Below are 23,824 nucleotides of genomic sequence, written 5' to 3'. Positions count from 1 at the left end.
CACTGGCACAGTGAGTCAGCATAAAAGGAGAGAACAGGCGGTAATACACTGTAATACCGCTCTTGGATACTTTGTTGAAATTCTCTTGATGCCCAAGTGGGCATTCCAGGCAGGCGTGTTCGCTTCGCGGGCAATCCCTGCACAAACTGTTAGGGGAGGGCCCGCCGCGGGGCAGCTGATGCCACGGGTCCCTTTTGTCATCATTTGACCCACTCTCTGCTCGTCCCTGGATGGCCTTGTATGCGTCAGAACCCATCCTTTCTGGCATACTCTGCAGTTTCATCCTCTTTATCAAGCGAGATCATCTTTTAAGAGGAAAGGCTAAGCGATGCTGAACCCTTGTCAAGTCCAAGGAGCATAAGGCATGGAAACAAACCATTTTCAACTGACCAAAGACTGCTTCCAATACCCTGGTTTTGGTAAAGGTGCTCAAATGTTAAAATATTAACGTTTTTCTTAGTAAAAGAAAAAGATAGTTATTTCTATTCAGATTAAAAAAATTATCTTAGTATAACCTTTTTTTAACAACTGGATTTTGATTATGAAATTGCTTTACAATACCCAGTGAGTTATACAACGCCAACTATTTTATAATTCCATCCTTGTTTATAAAACAAATTCTCCAAAAACCCCCTTAACGATTTCCATTAAGAAAGAACCTAAAGACAGACTCATCACAAGTTACTTACTAAGTCTGAAACAACAGAGGATGAGGAAAATGCTTTGTCATCACATCTTTATGATTACAGAGCCTTACCTATGGCACCATAGTTGTGATCCTACCTCCTTTAGAAAAGTCCAGCTGCAATTTTTTTCCTTCCCACTTAAAAGCAAACTATTTACTATTTCAAGTAAAAATAAAATGATATTTGAGCTACATTTATAGCTCAAATTCCATTTCACTGCCTTCAATATATGCAACATTTTTTTTTCCAGCCCCAACTTTGAGAGGCAGAATAGGAGAATGGGAGTAATTTCCCTTTTTAACATGTTCGTCAAGAACAGGGACTCTCATATTCTCTGGGCGTGTAAATGCCTCATCTGATCAGAGCAAAACATGGGGCATAGGATCTCAGTGCTCCCCTCTTGCTATAATAAAAATAAAAGACAGTGTTATATCTGAATTTGTGGGAAAACCTGCAGCTCTGTATCTGTTGCGTTGAGGAAGTACCCAATTTTCATCATAAGAACATTATTCTTTTCCTCCAGAAACATGGGTGTGGACTGTGAATACTGATCACGTAGAGGACTGATTGTGGGCTAGGGCAGAGCTTTGCAGGCCTCTCCCTTTTAACCGTGGGCCTTACCATGCAAGTCCCTCTAGTGAAGGTGGGAAATAATTAGGGAGAGGTATCTGGGGTCAGGAAGATAGACAAGAGGAGTGGGGTGGGTGGTGGCAATGGCAACTGAAGTTTCTCACAATCAAACTTGACAGAGCAAAGAGCCCAGAGGAGCCCAGAGGAGCCCTGGATCGGCACTGCCGGTGAGCCCGGGGTAGGAAGAGGGGCTGAGTCTTCAGAAGGGAATCGCGTCTGTCTGCTGATGCCCAAGAGTTGCCGCCACAATCCCTAGGGAGGGTATGCACTTTCTGGATGTTTCTTCTGTGAAATTTCATCTTACAAAGCCAAAGAGTTGACAGTAGTGAAGCCTGGTCCCTGTCCAGGAATACATGCAGGGGTCGTACTGGGGAGAGAGGTACGTCCTGGCGCCTGGGTCATGGGTGGAGCCAGGAGGCATCATGGGTATAAACAGAGACAACAGGGATGGGCTGGGATTCCTGGTGGACGCGCACTTAGCTTCTCAGTCTTCGAAGCTCTGCCAAGTGGAGGGATGAGCCACTGTCCAGTTCCACCCTGAATGCCCAGCATTGGCGGGACGCCACACCTCAGCTTTGAGAATGAGAGCAAACTGATCTGAGTCAGGATAGAAACCAGGTTGAAAATCCTCAACCAGCTCTATCTACCAGGTTTTCAACAAACTCACAAAATATGTCAACTACCCTTTCATAGGGAAATGAGTATTTTAATTGCTTGCACAGAGAACATTCCAGTGGTGTGTTTTCTGCCCTTGAAGACAACTGTTGCAGGGCAGGGCTCCACCGGGGGGGGGGGGGGGGGGGGCTGTGCTTTCCTGTGAAGCCTTTCCCCTGGGCCCGCAGTCTTGAAAAGGGTGTAAGAAAATGTGTAGATTGCAGATTGTAAAAGACGGCTTTGGTTGACAGAAAAGGGGGCTGGAGAGAACTGGGGGGAGGTTCTATGTTTCCTTAGCAACTGGTTGTACCATTACAACTCTCACTGATTTCATGGATTTGTTAGAAAAGAGCTGTAAGTTGAGAGATAAGTTCCGGTCATGGTGTGTAGCCTTAGACAAGCCGTTTACCAGCATGGGGACCCCATCTCATTCTCTGCTGTACCTGGTGTCTAGAACAGTGCCTGGGGCATGGAGTACACACTCAACAAATATTGTTAAGTAAAAACGTGAAAAAAGTGAATGAATTTCCCTATCTGGCCCCATTTCATAATTGGCAAAATTTAAAGAATCTACGAGAAATGAGTAGAACAGATGAGATAAGTCATGTATACGTGTTCTTAAACATAGAAAACACTGTATACATTATAGATGTTGACATATATTCACAGTACGTAGGTACTCGTAGACGGATACAGGTTTGAAGCTTCCTGTTTCTTACACGCTTCCCTGGACCAGATGAGAAGAGGTAAAGGTCTCCACTGATAATCAGACATGAGACGAGTCCATCATTAACACACGTCAATATTCTGCAGCAGCTAAAGCTGCATCTACCTAGACGTTCCAGTAACTGAACATTAATGATGAGGCCTGTCTAATTTTGTCTTCATGACAATGAAATTCTAGAGGGTGACAACGGCAGTCTGCTGCCTGGCTTAGAAATCTGGGCTCCATGTTGCTTCTCTGCCGGGGTGGGTTACACCTACGTACTGAACTCCAAGATTCCCATCCTCCTTAAGACCTTCGGGGCTACTTATGCTATGGCTGAGCTGCAAAGTGTCTCACGTGCCCCTGCACCCCCCAGCCCCCCGCATGGTCCTTGGTCACACCACGGCAATCCACCACAGAAGGAAGCAACCAGGCATCTGGTCGCATCTAATCCAGCTTGGAAATATGGTACAGGTGGGATTGAATAACCTACCCCGCTGGTCTTTAGGGAATGGCTGCAGGGAGAGAGCCTTAAATCTGAAGTTCATGTAGCAAAGGGAGTTTCAATGACAAAAGAGTAAATAGCAAATGCTGAAGAGAGGGGCGGACAGTTTTCAAAATACTTCTCGTGTTTTTTCAGCCTTTGTGATCGCACTGCCAGCATTAAGGAATGATGTAATCCTGGCTGGGACGTGGAAAAATCCTTCCAAAAGTAACTGCACTATATAAACGTGGGAACAAAGGCACTAACGTGCTATTTACAACAGAGCAAGAAAGGAACATAAGATCAGGTCAGAGCTCCCTGCAGTCTGGCTCTGACGGGGCGCATGCTCGGCCTCGGCTCTAGCATCTGCAGCATCTACCCATTGTCCTCGGAGGTCCCTCCTTTAGAACGCACACACCTTTTCAGATCGTGCTGATTCACTCCATTCTGCGTCTTTTCTTACCTGTTTTTGCTCTTCTCCCAAACCGTCCCACATCGAAGCCACAATTTTGGAGACTTCACCGAAGGTAGCATTTGGATTTTGGCCCTTGATGGCGGCCTGAGTGTCGCGGAAGAACAGCGCGTAGGCAGACACAGGCTTCTGGGGCTCGTTGGGGTCCTTCTTCTTCTTCTTTTTGGGGGTTTTTGGTTTTTTCCCCATGTCAGAGGCGGGCCGCTTCTCTCCACCATTGATCTGAAACAAAACCAAAATCTGAATTACGAGGGACTGGAAAATGTGCGGACGGATCACACTGCGCTCCTGTGAGACTTACTCGGATAGACTCCTCCATACACGTCACACAAACACAGACGTTCCTAAGGGACACTTGGTTTTGTTGCTGTTGCTGTTTTCAAATAAAACTTCCCATTTCATGTAATTTTCATATTCATCCTTTCCCCAGACCTGTTTACATAGCTGTAGGATAACGTTATTGATTCGCTTCGCAGTGCAATTGTACTGTTGGATATCAGCCCTTACCTCTCCTAGCTTCTCCTTTTTCTCACTCAGGAAGCTGAGTGACAAGCAGCGCTGTGACGATGGCAGCAGCAGATGCCTCGTGTTGTGACCCTACTGTATGAACAATCTAACCTGTTTTCTTCTGGGGAGTTTATCCTTTTCCTCCTAATTATGATTTTTAAGTGGTGGTGGGCAACATGTGCAATTAATAAAGTTGAATGGCTTTTGATGGTGCATTTAGGTCTATGGATGCTGCTGGGAAAGCCAAACAATGGTCACGGCTCAGAGAATGGCATACTCTAGAAGCAAATCAGTGTTGTCCAACAAAACCTTCTGCAATGAGGGTAAAGTTCTAAAATCTGCACTATTCAATATGGTAGCCACTAGCTACATGTAACCGATGAGCGTAGGGAATGTGGCTAGCAGGAATAAGAAACAAAATCTTAAACTTTCTTTAATTTTAATTGTTTTAAATTTATATAGCTACATGTGACTAATGGCTACCATACTGGAAAGTGCATCTCAGGAAACTAGATTCTAAAATCTAGACATTTTTAGGACAGCTTTAATATCCAGTTTAAGAATAGTTTCCCTTTTCTCCCATTGTCCTGGCGTCTGAATATTTGGATAATCTGCATTGCTATTCTGATGCAAGTGGAGAAAAACACACAATGTGTTAGGATATCTGCATTTAAATATTAACATCGATAATATCTAACTGTACGTGATGTCATTTCATCCACCTCTATGGAACGAGAGATTTGGGCTAAGATTTCTTTCTAGTTCTAGGATTACGTGACTCTACCTGAATATCAAGTAGTGCTGTCCCTGAAGGAGCCCTCTTTCCACACGCCTCTCCCACCAGCATACACGCCCACGTGCACCGCCTCTCGATAGCATCGCCATCATCGTGGGAGGTTCTGCACCCTCACCTTCCACTGTTGTGACTGTTGCTGTTTTTTCCCTTCTTGGCAAACATAAGGTCACACGTATCTTATTCAGATAAGCTGCGAGGCAAGGTGATTTGTGTAAAAGAGCTGCCACCATTGGAGAGGAAGCATGGTATCCTGAGAGGCCAGCGGATGTGACGTCAGAGGACCTACACTCATGCCATCTTTCATTATTTTTAGCTGTGCAATCTTGCGTAAATTACATCATTTTCTGGGCCTCCATTTCCAACTTTCTAAATATAACAATTCCTATGTTCAAAATAATAAAATATGAAGAAGAAAATAGAAAAGGATTCAAGAAAGACCACAATGAAGAGTATTAAAACTGGAGGGATCATGACGTTGGAGGTCACAGTTCATCAAGGATTGGTAACATCAGATAGGGAACAAAGCGCAGGGAAATGATGCTGGTCCATATGGAATATTTACCTGGACTCATTTTAAATTTTAATTAAAAAATTAATTAGTACCAGGGGAAAAGAGGTGGGAAGGGATAAATTAGGAATTCCGAAGTTTGCATATACTACTACATATAAAACTAACATAAACAAGTTTCTATTGTATAGCACAGGGAACTCTATTCAGTATCTTGTAGTACCCTGTAATGAAAAGGACTATGAAAACGAATACATATGTATGCTCACATATGACTGAAGCATTATGCTGTGCACCAGAATTGACACAACATTGTACACTGACTCTACTTCAATTAAAAATTAATGATCTGACACATTGAAATCTCTATGATTGCAGATTGTATCAGTCTTTTTGGGAAATAATCAAATGTCAACCGTAGAGATAAATTTCCTATGATGCAACGTAAATAATTTTATTAAAAGATTTCCCCAGATTATCTAAATAGTTGCCATCTTTTACGGTCCAAAATTGTGTTTGAACTGCTGATCTTCATGCTTCTTTTCTTTGTAAAATTGGTATCTGGACAACATGGTGCAAGTTTTAGATCTACTGGCTATGTGATACCCTCTGGTAACAGAAAGGACAGCATCTTTGTACTGGACAACATGGCCCGGCTTTTTAGGGATTATTTGCTGGAGCAGGAGAACCTATTACTGCCAGTGAGAAGCTCTAGGTATCAAGTGTAAGAGAAGCACAAATTACTGTTCTGAGGCCACGTACAGCAACCTTTGAGGAAACTCTAAACAGTTCTGTGCAGCCCATCAATTTGGTTCGTTGGTCCATTGTCTGAAGGCTTCCCCTACTTTCCTGGCTTGCCCAGTAGGATTGGCCAGATGCAGTCTTGCACAATCTGAGTTTCCTTTAGCAGAAACAAGCATTTCATGACTTCTGCCTCCATACTTTCAAAGCTCAGGAGACATCATTTGTGCATTATGGAGTGTCACCCTGAGGCTTCAACTGTGCATCCGATCGGGCACCTGGGAGGCACTCAGCTCTGAGGCTGGGACGTCCTCCCGCATGATGGCCAGACTCCCAGCCAGTCTCATTACGTCGCATCGGCTTTGTCTTTTTGATGCCTGAAAGCGAGAGCCCACTGATATGCCTTCCTTTTAAATGCTCATGTTCACCTCGGCTGGAATTACCTGCCCGGCCAGAAAAGTGGCATCTGAGGGGGCCAACCTATGAGATACACATGCAATATTCACTTCTCAAGATTCACAGCCTTTCTTTTAGTAATTAAACTAGACCTCTGCAACTTGGACCATAATATTCTGACCACTTATATAAGTGTCCTCATAGAACTGAACTATGATTCAAGAGAATGCCCTTTCTCCAAAAGCTGATACAAGAGGAAAAAAACAAAAATAAAAATTATGTATGAAAGATTTTTTTTTTTTAAATAAAATGTGCTTTGAGGGGAACCGTCATTACATTGCTCAGTGTTCCTCGTATGAAGACTTACTGGATATGGACAGTGTCTTTGCTTTTAGGATGCAATATAATGGGACACGACCCCCCTGTTGTGGTTCACTGTCTGATATTAGCATCCACCCCTGTGGGCAGTGCTGCAAGAAGTGAAGGCTGTCAGCCACGTCAACACTGGGCACTGCCTCCTGATGTGTGGGGGCCTCATGTTTTATTTTGCACTTTGCTTGTGTTCGGGAAGGTACAGAAGTGAGCTACTGTTTTAGAGTCTGTCTAATGACCTGGGAATTTGTCGGGGCCCACTTTCTGGAGGTGTTTTCATCACATATTTGAAAACCACATGGTCATTTCTCATATGCAAAGCTTCCCTAAAGAAAGAGATGCTGCTCTAATTTGGATCCACTTACCTGCCAGGAATGGATTGCATTTTGAAAGACACCTGGCTTTACTGACCACCAACTACTTGGAATGAGCACAATGATGATGAATACGATTGTGGTGGGAAAATTAGCTAAATGGGTTTGTAATATGTCCCTGGGCCTTAATTTTGAGTATTGTCTGGACCCTAAATTCTTACTTAGATGGATGAAAGCTTATAATTTAATGTCTTAATTTTCTAAGAGACTCTGACTTCTGCAGACTACAGCAGCACTATCTCATGGAATTTTCTAGAAAGATGAAAATGTTCTCTGCATTGTCTGAACGGGTAGCTGCTAGCCACATGTGGCTACAGAGCTTGTTTGGCTAGAGCACCTGGGGAACTGATTTTTTTACTTATTTAATTTTAAGTAGTCAAATTTAAATGTACACGTATATGATTGGTGGTGACTGCACTGAACTGCACTGCATTGTGTCCTGGACACTGTTCTAAAGTATAATATTTCTAAAGTTACTTGAGTTCTAAGACTGGAGAGTTAAATGTAATTCCAACATCACAATCTTTACAACAGAGAGGGAGCCATATAATGCAGAAATATGAAGCCCCTACAAGCACACTGAGCGTTGGGACAAGGTCCCGCTAACCTTTCCATCCTCACAGCATCCGTGCGGAGTCTTTCGTGCAGTGAATCAGCACACACTTCCACCCCTGTATTCTACAGCTCGGGGCAAAGGCTTAGAATTACAAGAAAGAGGGAATTCGAAACATATGTAACAGCTGTATGAAAATCACAGCAACTAAGAACATGGCTGGGTTGAAACCCTCAATGTACACCCACAGACTTACTTCCTGTTCAGTTAAAGCACTAATGAATAAACAAATACATCCACAAATTCATAGAAAGACTACTCTCACATAAGCTTTACACAGAGGCATATGCTTCACGTGACTTACCTGGTGACACAGATTTATTTCCAAAATCCCTAGGGTTGTCCTGATGCTTCTGGTAACCCACCTCCTGTTCATGTCTTATCGCTTAATTATACTGATGCATTTAACTTATTTATCACAAGGAAACAATGATTTCTTACTTTTAAAAAGCATGTATTAATGGTGTTACTTAGATAATACTTAGGTAAGAATACCAGGTCCAGGAGTTAAGATTCTCAAGGAAGGAGAATCACTGATACTGAAATGTCCCTGGAGAAGTTAGAAATGTCTTCAGGCATATTTAAAATAAACTGCCGCGGTCCCAAAGTCTTTAATGGAGCTGGGAGAGCTGTTTAACGCACACTATCTCGCAGTAATCGCTGTAGTTTAAAATAGATTTTAATCAAGCACCATCTGCATAATAGGCTGAACAAACAACACAGAACTCCACTTATAACTCTTACCGCATAAAGTAAATATTGTAAAATCTTCACCATAGAAACAGGGCATCTCACAGCACTTTTTGTGACGGTGCTGTTTCTGTACGTGAAAAATTCTGCTACTTAAATTCATTCTCTCTTTTCTTTCTAAACTATGCCATCTGAAATCCCCTTATGAGAATAAATTCAAATGAGCATGGAAAGCGAGTCATCTCGTTACTGGAAAATCAGCAAGGCTGTAATCCCTCATTCATTTTACAGTTGGGTTTATTATTATCATTAATAATAACAGTACATTTACTGACTCAAAACATCAATTATAGAAAACCGTATATGAAATGTTATACTCTTGAAATGATTCACAAGTGCAGGGCATTGTATTGGTACCACAGTTTGTAAAGCAAATCCATTTTTAAGGATTCTTGATTCTGCCAAACGTAACTGAGTATTGCTTTAGGATGAGTTTAACCAAAACACTTAGTGGCTTTATGTAAGTTAAGAAATGTAGGCTACTGTCCAGAAAAATCACTTTAAAGTGAAGAAACGATTTGATTGTAACTACATACACCCGTTACTTATAGTTATCAATTTTGTTAGATTCATTTGGTCTTTTCTAAATTTGCCTGCCCAGATCAACATGCTTTCCTCTTGCTATTGTAGACTGAGGGTTTCTCCTGCCTTCCCAAGAATGCACAAGCTGTGGACACAGGGTCCTGGGAAACAAAGAGTCCAGTGCTGATGTGTAAGCCTCCCGTGCTTTTTATCCCATGACTCCATCAAGCATGCTCAGTCTTCTGGGGTACGAATCATCTAAGAACATACAGATCTTGAAAATACCACATCCTAGTATAAGATAATGACCTAAATGAAGTTCAGGAACAATTATTTGGAATCGAGTACTAACTGGGCGTTTGACTGCATTCTACTCTTTTCCCCAGAACTACTTTGTTAAGCTCAGTCTTAACCAACGGGATACTTTATTTTTGACAAGCGAGGAGTACATATTTTCTCAGTTGCTGGGATCTAAGAAACTCTTTAAAAGTGTCATGCATATTCTATCAAGTGAAGTGTTGAAAAACTGTGTAGTAAGTATAGTTCAATGTGGGAAATATCAGACTTTCAAGTCCCAATTTTCAATATTCTGTCCTAAAGCTGGATAATGTGACTTGACATTCAGTTCCAACACGGCTTGATTTCACTTAGTATTTATAGAAACCTGTGTGCGTATCATTTTTACTTTATTCCAGGAATCTCCTAGCCTTCAGAACAGTGGTAAATAAAAAGTACTTTTCTGAAGGCTCATTTAATTGTTGCTCTAGTCACATCCTATTTTCTTTGTGAAAAAAAAACTCCTCTTTCTGCCCAGCATGGCAACGCACATACACGGATGAGCTAGCAAATTAGTAGGAAACTGTTAAAAGCTAAAAAAAAAAAGCACGTGAAAGCGGGAATTCAGAGAAGTAAACAGAGTACCAGAGTCAGTTTTCATCAAGAAGATAATTGCTGAACCTGTTGAAATTGAGTCCAAGTCATGGCAGATAGGTGGCAAAGCCTATGGCCGACCAACAAAAGTGGGGTGTTTAACAGGAGGGTTCCTATTGAGTCAGGACAGAAAAGAATTAGACTTTCAGTGCAAGGGGGAGATAAAATGACTTCCCTTGCGTGTTCCCTCCCGGGACCTGCCAGGATGATACTGAATGAGGGGGAAAATATCTTTTGTGCTAATTCACAAACAGAAGCCAGCATTTGTGAGGATTTATACCCTGAAAGCATACTACTCGAGTGATCTGAAAAACTTTAAGCCAAAAGTGGTTCTAGCTTGTAATGGTCCAAGATGCCTGGAAGAAGCAAATACAAATCATCTTTAGGGGAATCTGCTTTCAAACCAGGTCCAGTAGAATTCTTATAAAGTTCTAATAAACATCAGCTCTTATTAAAAGCAAAACAAAGCAAGGCATTAAAACTAAGAGCCAGCAGCAACAATAGACAATAGAATCAGACCCCAGTGGACGTCACGTATCGGAATTAGCAAATACTTGACAGAAGGGATGAAATCTATGGATAAAGAGCAAGCAATTAAAACAAAAAAGTCCAAACAGATTTGGGAAAGAACCAAATAAAACTAGGAATATAAAATAACTGAAATTAAAACCTCAGTATATCAGCTTTAATTTCAGATTTGATGTAGCTGAAAATTGAATTATGAACTGGGAAATTGATAGAAATACATTAAGCAGAATGTAACACAGAGCAACAGGGAAACAGAAAATATGAAAGAAAAGAGCCATGGAGGATAGGATACGAAAGTCTAGCAGACATCTTATCAGAATTACAGATCGAGAAGGGAGCAAGAATGGGGTTAGAACTATTTAAATTCAGGATAAAGAAACCCACATACATTACAATGTGGCTGCAGGACACCAAAGGCATAAGGAAATCTTAAAACCAGTCAGAGAACCGAGGCAGATTACTCTCAAAGGAAAGACAGTGAGGCAGTAGAATTCTCAAAAGCAATAATGAAAACCAGGATTCGATGGAGTAATATGTTCAAAATGACAGGAGAGAAGCACTGTCAATCTAAAATTCTACTCCTAGTGGAAGTACTTTTTAAGGTAATGTTCCCAGTAGATCCTCGTCAGAGAAGATTTTGAAGGAATAGGGAAAATGATGCCAGATAAAAAAAATTCTATTATATGTGAATAAACCTGAAGAAAAAAAACTGAAATAATAATAGAAATAGTGTTTCATGGAGTTTATTAAATTACACTTAATTTAAACTATAATTAAGACAAACAGCAGCAATATCTGCCCAGCAGAGGTTGGAGGGACGCGTGTGGCGCTGAGGGAACCTAAGAAGGGTGGAGATGCTGACCAATGTTAGACCTTCATGCATTTGCGTGTCAGGGGTGGTTACTAAATTTAGAGGAAGAGTACAAAATTTCCAATCTTAAGATGGGAAATTATGGAATGAGAAAAAGAACAATCTTAAGGAAGGTAAGAAAGAGAAAAAGAAACATAGACTACATGTGGGACAAATAAAAAGCAACACTCTTAGAAGGAAAAATAAACCCAAATATTCTGGTGCTTATATGAACGCCAACTGTGAGTCTTGGCCTGTAACTTCCTTAAAGGGAAAACTGTGCTAAAAACGCAGCTGTAATGCCACGGATACTTGTATTACAAGGACTGGATTACAGGCTTAGAACCGCAAGCTACCCGGGTTTGTATTTCTTTGATGTTTGACTGTGTGTCTAGTTTATGACTTTAGGCTGTCGACACAGCTCCACAGCAATCAGAACCATGGGGAGTGTTTATAAGGTGATAATTTATTTTACTGATGTATTTACAATATTCCTTTCTGTCAAAACAAAGTTATTTCATTTGATTGTTCAATTAGATAAACTGGAATTAATATGCGGTTGCTTATGAGAGTACAAAGTGTTAAGAGGGCAGGTTTAAAGGCTTCTTTTTCAGGTGTCAGAGTAAATATAATTTTTTTGGTAGTTCTCTTGTTAGAAATGATTTAAATGATCCTTTCAACTGAACGCTATTTCACGTTTAACTGGAGCTGTTGCACTGCAACATTCCACATAAATCCTGCTCATATACACAGCAAAAATTCCAGTTTAATCATTAGCTGTGATGAAGAATGCTTGATCATTTTCATCAGAGGATCTTTTTTTAGCCATTTAATAAATATAAGTTGAATAGAGAGGTAGGAGGGTTTTGAACAAGAGAAAAGGTGAAGAACGAATGGTATGTAAAGTTGGAATGGGAGAGTGGATTTTCTTGAGATGGAAAATACACTGAAACTAAACACAAACTTGAGGCTATCTGTGTAGACAAAACGCCATTTTAATGAGGGCATTCTTGAGAAATTCATCCTCTGCCTTCACACCTAGCGTGTTCAGGACTATTCCGCTATAGAACACGCATCCACTACACAAAGCTTACGTGATCATTGGTCATGAGCTATAAAGTATCTTACAATATGGATGTTGAGTGATTGGATAGGATACTCAAAAGCTTCATACCAACCTAGAAACTCGCAACATACAAATTCAGGCCTCAGGAAAATGATAAGATATGGACCTTATGTGTCAGTCGAAAATGGCAGAATCTCTCCATATTAATTCTATGAATTTCTGGCTTCTACACAGTGTGCTACTCATGGAAGTTGAAGGGTGTGGAAGATGCTTCTGTAAGTAAGAATCATCCTGCATAAAATCTCCTGTCAGAAGCTGTTACTAATTTTGCATTAATTTCCTGAAATGTCCGCAAAGAATGCTGATAAAGGCATAATCCAGACGCACAAATTGGTTTTTACTATGAGTAGAACTATGATTTTTTTCCCCTTTCAACATAGTATATCTCACCTGTGTTTAGGAATTCAACTTGAATTAACTATGCATAATCAGATCTAAACTGGCCACAAACAAATTCTTGGTGTTCACATTAAGGTTCAGGTACTCATGGGCTGGCGATACTATTAGAATAATACACATTTTCTTAAACATCTATTTTGCCCTCTAAATGATCAGGCTTTCACTAGCCCAATAAACTACTTATGTAACATCGATTAGTCTCCGCTTCCTTTTTTATCTTCCCTCATGAGAGGCTGGCTGCCTGACAGCAGGGAGAGGCTGTGAGGGTGAGGCGTCCGCATGGGGGCTGGTATTTAGCAGCACAGCGGTTCTAAAATGTACCGGCGGTTTGCTTCCATCAGCGACGGTAAGACAGCAGACAGGGCCATGCATGTCGCGAAGGAAGACGTTCACAGGCACACAAACCTAGAAGCGGGCTGCCCCGCACGTGGTGCAGGGTCATCAGGAGGCAGAGACGAGAGAGGGCAGCGCACGGCCCAGAGCCTCACTGGGGTTCTCGCGGGAAGAAGGGGCGAGGCAGGCCGGGTCTGCTGCCTACGCTTAGCACTGGGCGGTCTGCACGCTTTCAGTGGGCTCTGCGCTGGAGAGGGCGTCCCCAGTCGTCCCGTACCCGGTCCTGGGGGGACCTAGGGCAGGGGGAGTACTGGCGTGAGGGGTGAGGGTTTGATAAAGAAGATTGGGGTGTGGGCTCCCGATTGGTTGGTGCCTTTATCAGAGATGGGCTCCCAGGGGAGTCGTTCACTACCCCTAGGGATTAGCTACCCCGCGGGGGGTAGTCTTTCTGGGATGAAGGCCCCAAATGCCAGAGCATTAAGAACCCTGAAAACAATCGGTCAGCAGAGCAGCCTTGTTTCTATGATCAGGATTTATTTATCTGTGTGTCCCTATTTATCTGGATTGTTAAAAAAATTAGTGTCACTGTTGGGTCATATAGACTAGTGTAGTGTAGTTAACCACAAAGATCAGAATCCCCCAGTGTTGTCTTCTGTTTTCCAAAAACAAAATTCTTGCAAAAGTGACCAAAAAAGGGCTGACCCAAGTGACAATTCATTAGTGATATTTTTAAAAAAGGAGGAGTATGAAGTACTCAGGTAGCGGCCAGTGTTTTTCACAGTAAGCAGGCACGGGAGTCCTTCTCACTGGGACCCGTTTGGAAGATGCTTGACTGATAACCGAGGCAGCAAGAAGATTATTCTGACGTTCTGAGTGACGTGGACTTGGTTGTGGTGCAATTGTTTGAAAAAGCTGCCTTGAATAGTTGAAAGAGTTAACTACCTGTTGCAGCTAATTTCCAACCTAAGGACAGTGAAGACCTATCTTTCTATACAGATAAGGTGACACAGACAGACAGACAGACAGACAGACAGACAGACAGACATATCGGCATGGGGTTAACAAAAGGTAGATAATGAAACACCCAGGATTCTGCTTCTGGAAGGAAGTGTCTAATATCTCTGGCTCTTCCTTTTTTTTCTTCCTCAGTATGAAATGTTTGGGTCAGATGATCTCAAAGATTTTCTCTAACCATAACACACACACACACACACACACACACACACCCATGGCCATCACTGTATCCCTGGGATGTTGCCTTCTTAAAGTGGTTAAATTGACACTGAGTCTTTGGAATGAGTGGTGAATTAAGCTTGATCTTGGATGCTGAGTCCTGTAAGATTTATTCTTCCTTACTCACCATGCAGATCCTATACTGTGTGGGTACAATCTACTTTTGTTTAATACATCTGCATTTAAAGGATTTGTTAGGGACTTAAAATGTATTGAACCAGCAGGTGATTTAATCTATTTGGACTGTAACCTCATGCTTCATTACAGAAGTACGTCCCCAACCAATGTTTCTCGTTTGGATGATATAAACTTGCACCCACCACAGGTCAAGGAAGACATCAAAGAAGTATTTTTTTGCTTTTTTTTTTTTAGGCAAGGAGCATTTCCATAGGTTCTAAAAGTAACGTAGTCGTACCTTAGAGGTATCATCGCCTTCATCCTCATGCACTGAACTGGATGGTGATGGAGTCGCGGACTTGCTTCCGGGAGGAGATGGTGAGTTGTGGGGGACGCTGCTCCCTCCCATGTTCAATCCAAGCTGAGCACTTAGCTGTGACTGGTTGATGGTGGTCAGCTGGCCATGCTGCATCATTCCTGGCTGCTGCCTGATGTCTGCGGGCTGACCCCTTGGTCTCATGGCTGCCATCTGAGGATGGGAGCTGTATTGAGTTCCTTCCGGGTTCCGTATATCTTGCATCTGCCAAAAAAATGGATGGAAATAATTTTTTACAAGACCTATTTCTGGAAAAATTTTTTTAAAAAATTCCCTAGGCTTTAAACATCCCGTAGGATGTCCTACTCAACTATACATATTTCCGCCTCCTCCCCAGAGCAGAATAATCCTAATGGTATATATCGCCCCAAAGGTGCACAGAATTTGAGAATTCAGCCAACATCACATTTCATTACTCAAGACCTGCTTAATTATATCTACAGCCTTTCCTTACCAATGGAATGCAAACACACATCCTTAACAGATATTTATGGTGTAAGTTTAAAAATATTGATGCTTATTAGAGCATCAGTATTGTATAACTGTTAGTGATTACAGCATTCACATAGTTCATGAAACTCTACTTCTTTGATTCTCATCATTTATGAAAGGTTTGGAAAATTAAGCGTACTACGATTCTCAGCTTAATTCTATCCAGACTGGCATTGGTCAAATGATCTACTAACTTCCGACACAGAGCACTTACAGGCTGGTGTTAACCAATTGATTAATTGACTATTGAAATGATTTGACTACATAGTCAGATTTGAAAGAAAAGCTGTAAAGTTGCAAGGTCACCATATTAATCCATGATGTTCTCTGGGTCACTGCTTTTTAGCCTTAATGAGACTCACTCTTACAATTCAAGCAATGAATTTCGTCTCTGCAAGGATTAGAATTGAAAGCACTGGAGGATGAAGCTCTTAACGTACCTAGAGGTCAAATGTGTTGTATAAGAGGAGCGTGGTGGATTTCAGTTAATGTGTCTCTGGCATTCTCAAACTTAAAATAATGGGCAATATTCTGTGGTGCCTTCGGAAGCAGCTCAGTGCTGTTCACTCGGAGGGGGCTTGGGGAGTTAGTGGAGGGAGAGGTTTATAAAACGAGAGAGGAAAAAGAAGAAAATGGAAAACAGAAGGGCAGTGAAGAGATATATGGTTAAAGTCACATTTTGGAGTGGAGAAAGTAAAATTAATAATGCTATCTTTTTCTGTTTCATCAAAAAAAAAAAATCCCATATAGTGTCACAATGCCTAGTAATTACCCGCCTACAAATGTTATCATGACACGGAAACACTGTAAAGGTCAATTAAGTAACTTAGTCAGAGGTAATAAAGTCACTTCCTACCAGTGCCCTCTAGTCATTTCACCAACCTCCTCGCTACATCCCCCTGAGCCTGAGGTGGCGGCTGAAGAGGCGTCGCCCGTGTCCTTTGTATCAGGCTCACCAGGAGGTCCTGCTGGTTTCTTGTTAGTCAGTGTACGTCCTAGACCTTTCCAGCTCTCGCTACTGCTTCATCCTCAGACTCAGGTGACGTGGTAACGGGTTAGGCTGGCTCCATGCTTCTGTCCCCACTGAGTTCCTGGTTCAAATTGACCTTTTCCCCATAATTTAAATTGTATTCCTCCAATCTTTCAAAAGCAGCTCATAGTTCTCCTTTCTGTAAAGTCCCTCATCAAGCAGTTGTTACTACTCAGTGAAACACGTCGGAGCACAGAGGCCCTGAGCGATGTTCTCAGTTGACAGAAGAGGAGAGACTGGGGGCTTTGAATGTCTGTTGAGTAAATATATAAGTGCCTGAATAAAACCCAGAGAGCTTAAAGGACTCCCCCAAACTGCAGAGTTGGAGTTAAAATCTACATCTCTCCATTCCAGCCTTTGACACTTCCTACCGTGTTCAGCAGCGAGTCACCACTTGACGTGTCCCAGGGAGAGAGTTAACAGCTCCGGGTAAGCGACGGCGCCTGGTCCAACACTGTCCACCCCTGATCGATGGCCTTTATCTCGTCCATTCATGTTGCCTCCACTCACATTTACTAAAATACCTTCCATTCCTACTTCACTGTTCATGTAGCTTCTATAACCTGATCTTCCTTATGAAATAATAGCGGCTTTCACAGATATCCATAAAGCTGTGCCCCGGAGTCACTTCACGCCTACACGCTAATGTCCTGACGTCCTGTTGTGTTTTTTCTTAGGCTCTCAGCAAGTGGAACAGCTCCCCCACTGTGGGCACAGAGTAACGGATGCCGGTGAAGGGCACCGTCCTTGCAGGGCGGCCCCTCTCCCAGCCCTGCACCACATAAAGCACTCGTAAGCATGTTCACACACGTGTGTTTGCAGGACACATTTTCATAGCCTTGCAAATTAAAAATGTTTACTAACAAAATCATACTTTAACTAAATTATCTTTCCAGAAGTGTGTAACTAACTGATATCTTTGTTTCTCTGTCACATAAATCCCGTTACAAAGCATGAACAGTTTATGACCTGTTTGGAGCCCACTTCTCATTCTTCCAGAAATACTGTAGTTTTAACATGACTTTGTAGGTGATTTCTAAGCTGACTTACACCCAGCGTGTCCAGGCTAATGACTGCAGATCTCACTGTAGAGCACCCATGGCTCCCACTGCTTTGTAATCTTTCTGATTGTTTTATCAGGCTAATTAATTGTGGTAGATCTCTGAGGACTAACATTTGTATTTCCACCTCTGGAAGTTAGCAGAAGGAGGTGGGCCTGGCTGAAGGGGGGTAAGGAGTCAACCTGGGGAGGCACAATGAAGTACTACTCCACAGGGTACCACTTCTTCAACAGACTCATCATTAGCTCAAAATATCATGTCACCAGTGGTGTCAGGCCAGGCAGGCAGCGGTTTTAACACTGAATCAAAGACCAATTTTCCCGTGTGGAGGGTGATAAGTACAAATTAGAGAGCACACTCATCTCTTTAGCTCTCAGATGCACTTAGAAATGGTCAGATCTTAACACCCATGGTGACATTTCTGAATTAGGAGTTTTTCCATTTTGCCTTGCTTTCACAGGAGTCAGTTCGGTATTAATCACTGCCTAACGTATAATATGGGAAAAATTAAACTGGAGGGAGGCCGAGTCTGAAAACTAAGAATAATTAGTTAGCTCATGAAGGTTTAAGCATATGTTTTGATCACTGGTTTCCTTCGAGAATGGTGCTGACTGACCACAGGTCTTAATGTCAAATACAAAACTTCAATGTGCAAAATATTATTTCCTGTTATGCTCCAGTATTTTTAACTAATTGTGAGTAATTCACTTAAGTCACACTTAATCTCAACTGCTGTTTTCTCTAATTCCTCTCAACTCCTCCGTTGTGTTTTCTTCTCCCTACAACTTTCCATCCCTAGATGGTTCCCTGACATTCTCTTTCTGAGTCATGTTTCTTCCACCCAGCTAGAAGTCATCATGGTCTTCTTAATGGGGAACGTTCTAAATCAAAGTGTACAGTTCTGACCCAAACTCTGGGTCTAACTCTGCCAGGTGTCACCCCTGCTGGACACATGAACAAACTTTTCCTTTTCAAAACTGCTTTCTATTGTGTGTCCAGTTTCTCTAGATGACACCTTCATCCTCCCTGTCACCTCTACTCAGAATGTTCTAGTGATTTCTGGTTCTTTCCTTCTCTATCAAACTCTTGAGGGTTCCACGGAGTCTACTCCAAAATACCCCTCCCATCTGCCCTTCCTCCCACTCGCACACCATTCACATATTTCAGGCCTTCATTATCTCCTTTTTTTTTTTTTTTTGGTGGGGTGAGAGGAGGAGAGGAGTTGCAATTTAACTTTTTAATTTTTATTTTTTTCAATTTTTTTCTCAGTGGAGGTACTGGGGATTGAACCCAGTACTTCATGCATACTAGGCATGTGCTCTGTCACTCAGCTCTTTCCCTCCCCCCACTACCTCTTTACTTGCAATAGCTACTCAACTAAAAAGAATGTCTTCACATTCACCCAGGAGAGTGCTGTAAAATTAATCTTCATGAGCCATAGACTCAGAAACTTCCCAATGATACCTTCCTACCAAATTGAATCCAAACCCTTCAGCATGTCATTAGAGGTTCCAGAGAAACATTATCCTTACCACTGCCCTTCACACACTTGATGGTTCAGCCAAACCCTATTAATTGCCTTTCTTTGCCTCTTTCTCCCTTGAACATGTGTCTTGGTCTCTGCTGCTTTTTCAGCACTCACTTTCTGAGCATTTTCTGTCTGAAATTTTGAAAAACAGTTAAAAAAAATCCATACTTGGCTCAGTGATTTGTGGATTGCACAGAACTTTACCCATTGAGTCTTATAATCCCCCTTTGAGGCAGCCCTGTAGGAATGGCTGTTTCGCACAAGCTTACTGAGGATCGCAGAGGTTAAATGATCTCTTGAGCAACAAAGAAGAAAGGGGAAATTTGCTTATTTTACATATTTGTGTTCTTTTCACAATTCCACGATGCCATTACCATATCCACATACCCAAACCCTGAATGTAATTTAAAATCAAGTTTGAAAGTCAGCTCGTCTACAAAGCTTTGAGAATCTTATTCTGAACTGCCAAAGCATTCTGTTTGTACTTCCTTTGTGGGACCCCACTTTCAAATTTCTTTAATGTGTATGTACCTTCTAGACAGTAAGCTTGATTTGTATATGACAAATGCATTTTTCAGGCCTTCCTGAGAGCTCTTTTAGTTAAATTAGGTGTTCCAAGCATTTAGAAAACACTTGCCTGGTCAGCGTATACATGAGGACATGAACACTGTAAGTATAAACTGACTTAAACTAGTTTGCTGATCTTTATCTTCTCCCGTGAACTTCATTGAGCATTAGTTCCAAGAAGAAAAGGCAATATGAACAATGTGTTTCCATTTCAGGCAGAAACCTCGAGCTGTACCCTCTGACACTCATCGCTTTTGTCCTGAGGGACAGGCTGGCAGGATTCAGCTGTCCAGCCAAAGATCTGGCCCGTTAACAGGGGGCACTGCCTCCTTCCGCTGCAGCTGTGAATGGCCACACAATCATGATTTTTCGCCAATGAAATGTGGGCGAAAGTCTTGTGTGGTACTGCCAAGAAATCTTGAAGGAAGGGCTCACCTTCCTTTCTTCTTTTCTGCTGACAAAAATATGGGTGGGTTAGTGCTTGACAAGAAGTCTTGGTCCAAGAGGCAGCGCCTTGAGGGTGTTGGAGGCACAGGAAAGAAGCCTGACTGTCTGATTCTCACCAGTCCCCGGACGGTCTACTTACTGTGCGAGTCTTTAATGTGAAAGTAAACATCTATCTTTTTCAGTCATTTTGAGTTTCCTGTTATATGCAGTGGAACTAATCTTAACTGATACACTCTAATAGATTATAAACTCAAAAAAGCAGGGACAGATTCTACGTTTTTACCATGGTAGCCCCAGTGTCCAGCACAAATCTTGGCACACAGTAGGTACTCAGTTCACGTTTTTGAGTTCCACTGAATAGATGCTCAGGTACATTTAGGACTGCTGACTCTGGATTCACATAAATAGTATTACAAGTCCTAGATCTTTTGGGAACTATATTTGTTTAATTCTCAGAACTCAAATGTCTCAAGGTACTTTTTAACCTGGGTGTGTATTTCTCATTTTGTTTATTTCAAGCCCAGTGAAGCTCGTTCTTTCTTGGCTAAAAGTCCTGCATGTCATTGGCATTCTAGTTTTGAAGGGCTCTTAATATTTACCTCCCCATGGAGGAACTCATTCCACTGAAAAATGGGTGCTAGATTTCACTTCTTTTGAAAGCCAGAACTGTTTCCTTAAATTTTATAGATTGTTATTGAGGACTAATATTGTTCTAAAAAATGTCAGTTAAAGTAATGGAGGAGGATTATGATGATGAAGATTTCAATTAAGTTCCTTCAAAACCTTTTTCCAATTAATGAGAAGCAAAGCTCAGTTACAATCAATTAGGAAATTAAAGCACGTATCACATGTTCTCCCTCACGACCTGCCTTGCAACCCACGGCTTGATGCGAATATCACATTCCTTTCTCCCCTTGCCTAGTACCTTCAGCATAAGAGAACCAGGCTGAGCATGGAGCTCAGGTGGGAAACTCCAGGCACACTATTAGATACATATTTCACTATCAGTTTGCACTTTATTTTTCTTGGATTCTCTTTGAAATGGAAAATTAAAAAAAAAAACCAAGTTGTTCATGGCAGATTATCAGTTTTAAAAATGAGTAACATTTTGGAATAACTAATACCAAAAAAAAAAAAAATCCTTGCAACATCAGTTGTATTAATGACTAAAGGACATTAAAATTACACACTGGAAAGGCACCAGAACAAATGAAGGCCTGTGTCGCAGTGTTTAAAGCTGTGTGTTTCACAACCCTTCAGAGTCTGTTTCCTTCTTTCAAACACCGGCATCTTTCCCCAACCAACACGTGAGCCTTGAAAGCTATCATTATCGCTGCCTCTAGCAGACAATCCATATCAAAACAGTTGTACACATAAAGCTCAAACGGCGGCTTGGCTCTCTCTGCTCCGATCCAGCTGTTTGAGTGAAGAGCAGTTGGTGAACAGAGCCTGGAACACGGGGAGCCCCGAGGCCTTATTTGCTAACGTGGTTCACCAGCTGCCGCTTTCTGCGGTCTCTGCCGGCGGGGCCTGGAAGCGTGCCAGTTGCAGCAGGAATGAGAGATCGTGAGGAATCTCCGAAGCCCTTCCACGGACCCCTGTCTGTCAGCATTTGACACCCTTTGCTGTTGAGTGCTTTTCCCAGGGCTTTGAGGAGACCCCGCTGGCTCAGGCTGTGACAGGCGCTCGCTCTTGGTCCCTTTCATACACACTGTCAAACACACGGCGTCCTGAGCATCTAAAGGAAAACTTCTGGGCCTCGCTCTTGCTGCTCCAGCCAGCCTTGCATGATTAATCGGGCCAGGAAGGCTAAGCAGTTCCATTTTTCTTAGGAATAATGCACTCTGAGAGGCTATGAGAGGAATGTAAATGTTGATATTATTTAAGCCCACAATTTGATTACATATTTTTGCCAGGGATTCAATTAATATGTAAATGTATACACCAGAACAAATGCGTGGGTAAATTTAATAATCAAATTTTATTTATTATTTTCCTCAATGCATTTCCAAGAGAGAGCTAAATTATTTGTTGTCCAAACAAATTAAATAAATCATTTCTACGTGATCTCCCTGTGTGATCTCTTTATTATTTAAAAACACGGACTTTAAATAAACTTTAACATTTTTTTGCTATCTAGGCCTCTGACGTTGAAGACTGCTATTTAATGTCTTAAGAGGGGAAATCTGGAAAATACACGTGCATAGTCCATGCTACATTCTTAAAAATTAGGAAAAATGCAATTTGAAAGAAAGATTGTGGAGATTTTTATGGAAATGTATTTATATTCTCAACATTTGGTCGGAATAACTTGATTTCAACTCTGAAGACCCAAAAACAAAACTGTTCTTGAATTTAACATTTGGACTCTACTTTTCTTCCAAAAGACAGTATGAGTAAAGAAAGTTTGGGTTTCCTTACAGCACACTAAAATAATATATTTGTAGTTTAATTAGGATAGTCATCATAAAACTAATTACAAGAAAGCAAGAACCCTGGAGCACAATCCATTAGGCATTTGTCAAATGGCCAGACAGCACTCTCTGGAACCCCCACCCTCGGGGAAGACTAAAAGCACCTGGAAAGCCAAACGTTCCTGTTCCCGCGAACTTCCGTAACCCCTGACCCTCCTCCTCCCTCAGGCTGGGGTATCGACCTCATTGGAGCCTCCTCCATGAATTGGGACCTTTATTATTCAAGGGATTTGATATTTTAGAAGAAAACATCATTGAAAGGTTTAAACACCATGGCTGAAATTTACACCAGCTAAAGATCATGTAAAAATTTTAATTAAATTACAACATTTTATTTAATTAATTTTTCGTATACTCTCCCAGGGATGAAGCAAAGATCAAACGTTGAAGACAGAAAGCCACCGAGGGAGGGAGGACCCCCGGCCTCTGAATGTCCTCAGTGTCCCTGCCAAGTCCTGACCCTCCCTCCCTGACAGAATCTGCCTCTGCTTCTGTTGCTTCCCTAGGTCTGGAGAGAAACATCTTAGTTGCCCGAGCCTTCGCGTCTGGATTCGTTTTTATAAGCTGGAAAAGCCACTCCGCATCATTCTATCTGATTTCCTTTCCTTCTTTTCTCCAGATGGGAGGTAGTGTGCTGTGGTGGAGGGGCCCCTGCTCACGCCATCATCAGACTGGTTATCTTACTTTGAACTTACCTGGCCCTCATTTTCCATCTCTGCAAAATAGGTGGGTAACAATTTTTCAACAGCAAAGATTTACTGAGCGGCTGCTCTGTGCCGGGCACTGCTCTGGGCACCAGGTGAGCGGCGGTGAGCAAGCTGATTTCCCTCCCTCACACGGCTCACTTGCCGGGGGGATCAGACACTATGATAAGGGTGTGTCGGGTGGAGTTTGTTCGATAGAGCTGAGGCCAGCATCGCTTTCAAGTGCAGTTGTGAGAAGTAACTAGAAAAAAAACCAGGAAGGTGTTTTGCCAAATGTAAACTTCTTTTTGTGGCTGTCGCTCACATGCATTAGCTTTGGGGGAAGAGGCAGATGTTTCTCTTTTGTTCTCAACCTTGGGTCGCTTTCCCTGACTAGTTCAGGTTCATGGTGAGCCACTGACATGGCTGTGACCAAGCA

The 23,824-nt window shown here is 42.0% G+C and overlaps 1 protein-coding gene across 3 annotated transcripts in view; it reads right to left on the bottom strand.

The window, feature by feature from the left end:
• TOX (thymocyte selection associated high mobility group box) overlaps nucleotides 1-23,824 on the bottom strand; it is a 270,368-nt gene that overhangs the window by 26,201 nt on the left and 220,343 nt on the right. For all 3 annotated transcript variants that reach the window (XM_006204683.3, XM_072951923.1, XM_072951924.1), the window contains 2 exons: nucleotides 15,026-15,307; nucleotides 3,624-3,854 (listed from right to left, as the gene is read on the bottom strand). In XM_006204683.3, coding sequence (XP_006204745.1) covers nucleotides 3,624-3,854; nucleotides 15,026-15,307 — 513 coding nt within the window. The remainder of the gene's footprint in view (nucleotides 1-3,623; nucleotides 3,855-15,025; nucleotides 15,308-23,824) is intronic.

The sequence above is a fragment of the Vicugna pacos genome, chromosome 29, assembly GCF_048564905.1.
Source record: "Vicugna pacos chromosome 29, VicPac4, whole genome shotgun sequence".
Lineage (NCBI taxonomy): Eukaryota > Metazoa > Chordata > Mammalia > Artiodactyla > Camelidae > Vicugna > Vicugna pacos.
Note: the sequence above shows the minus strand (reverse complement) of the source record. Positions and strands in the feature narration are given on the sequence as shown.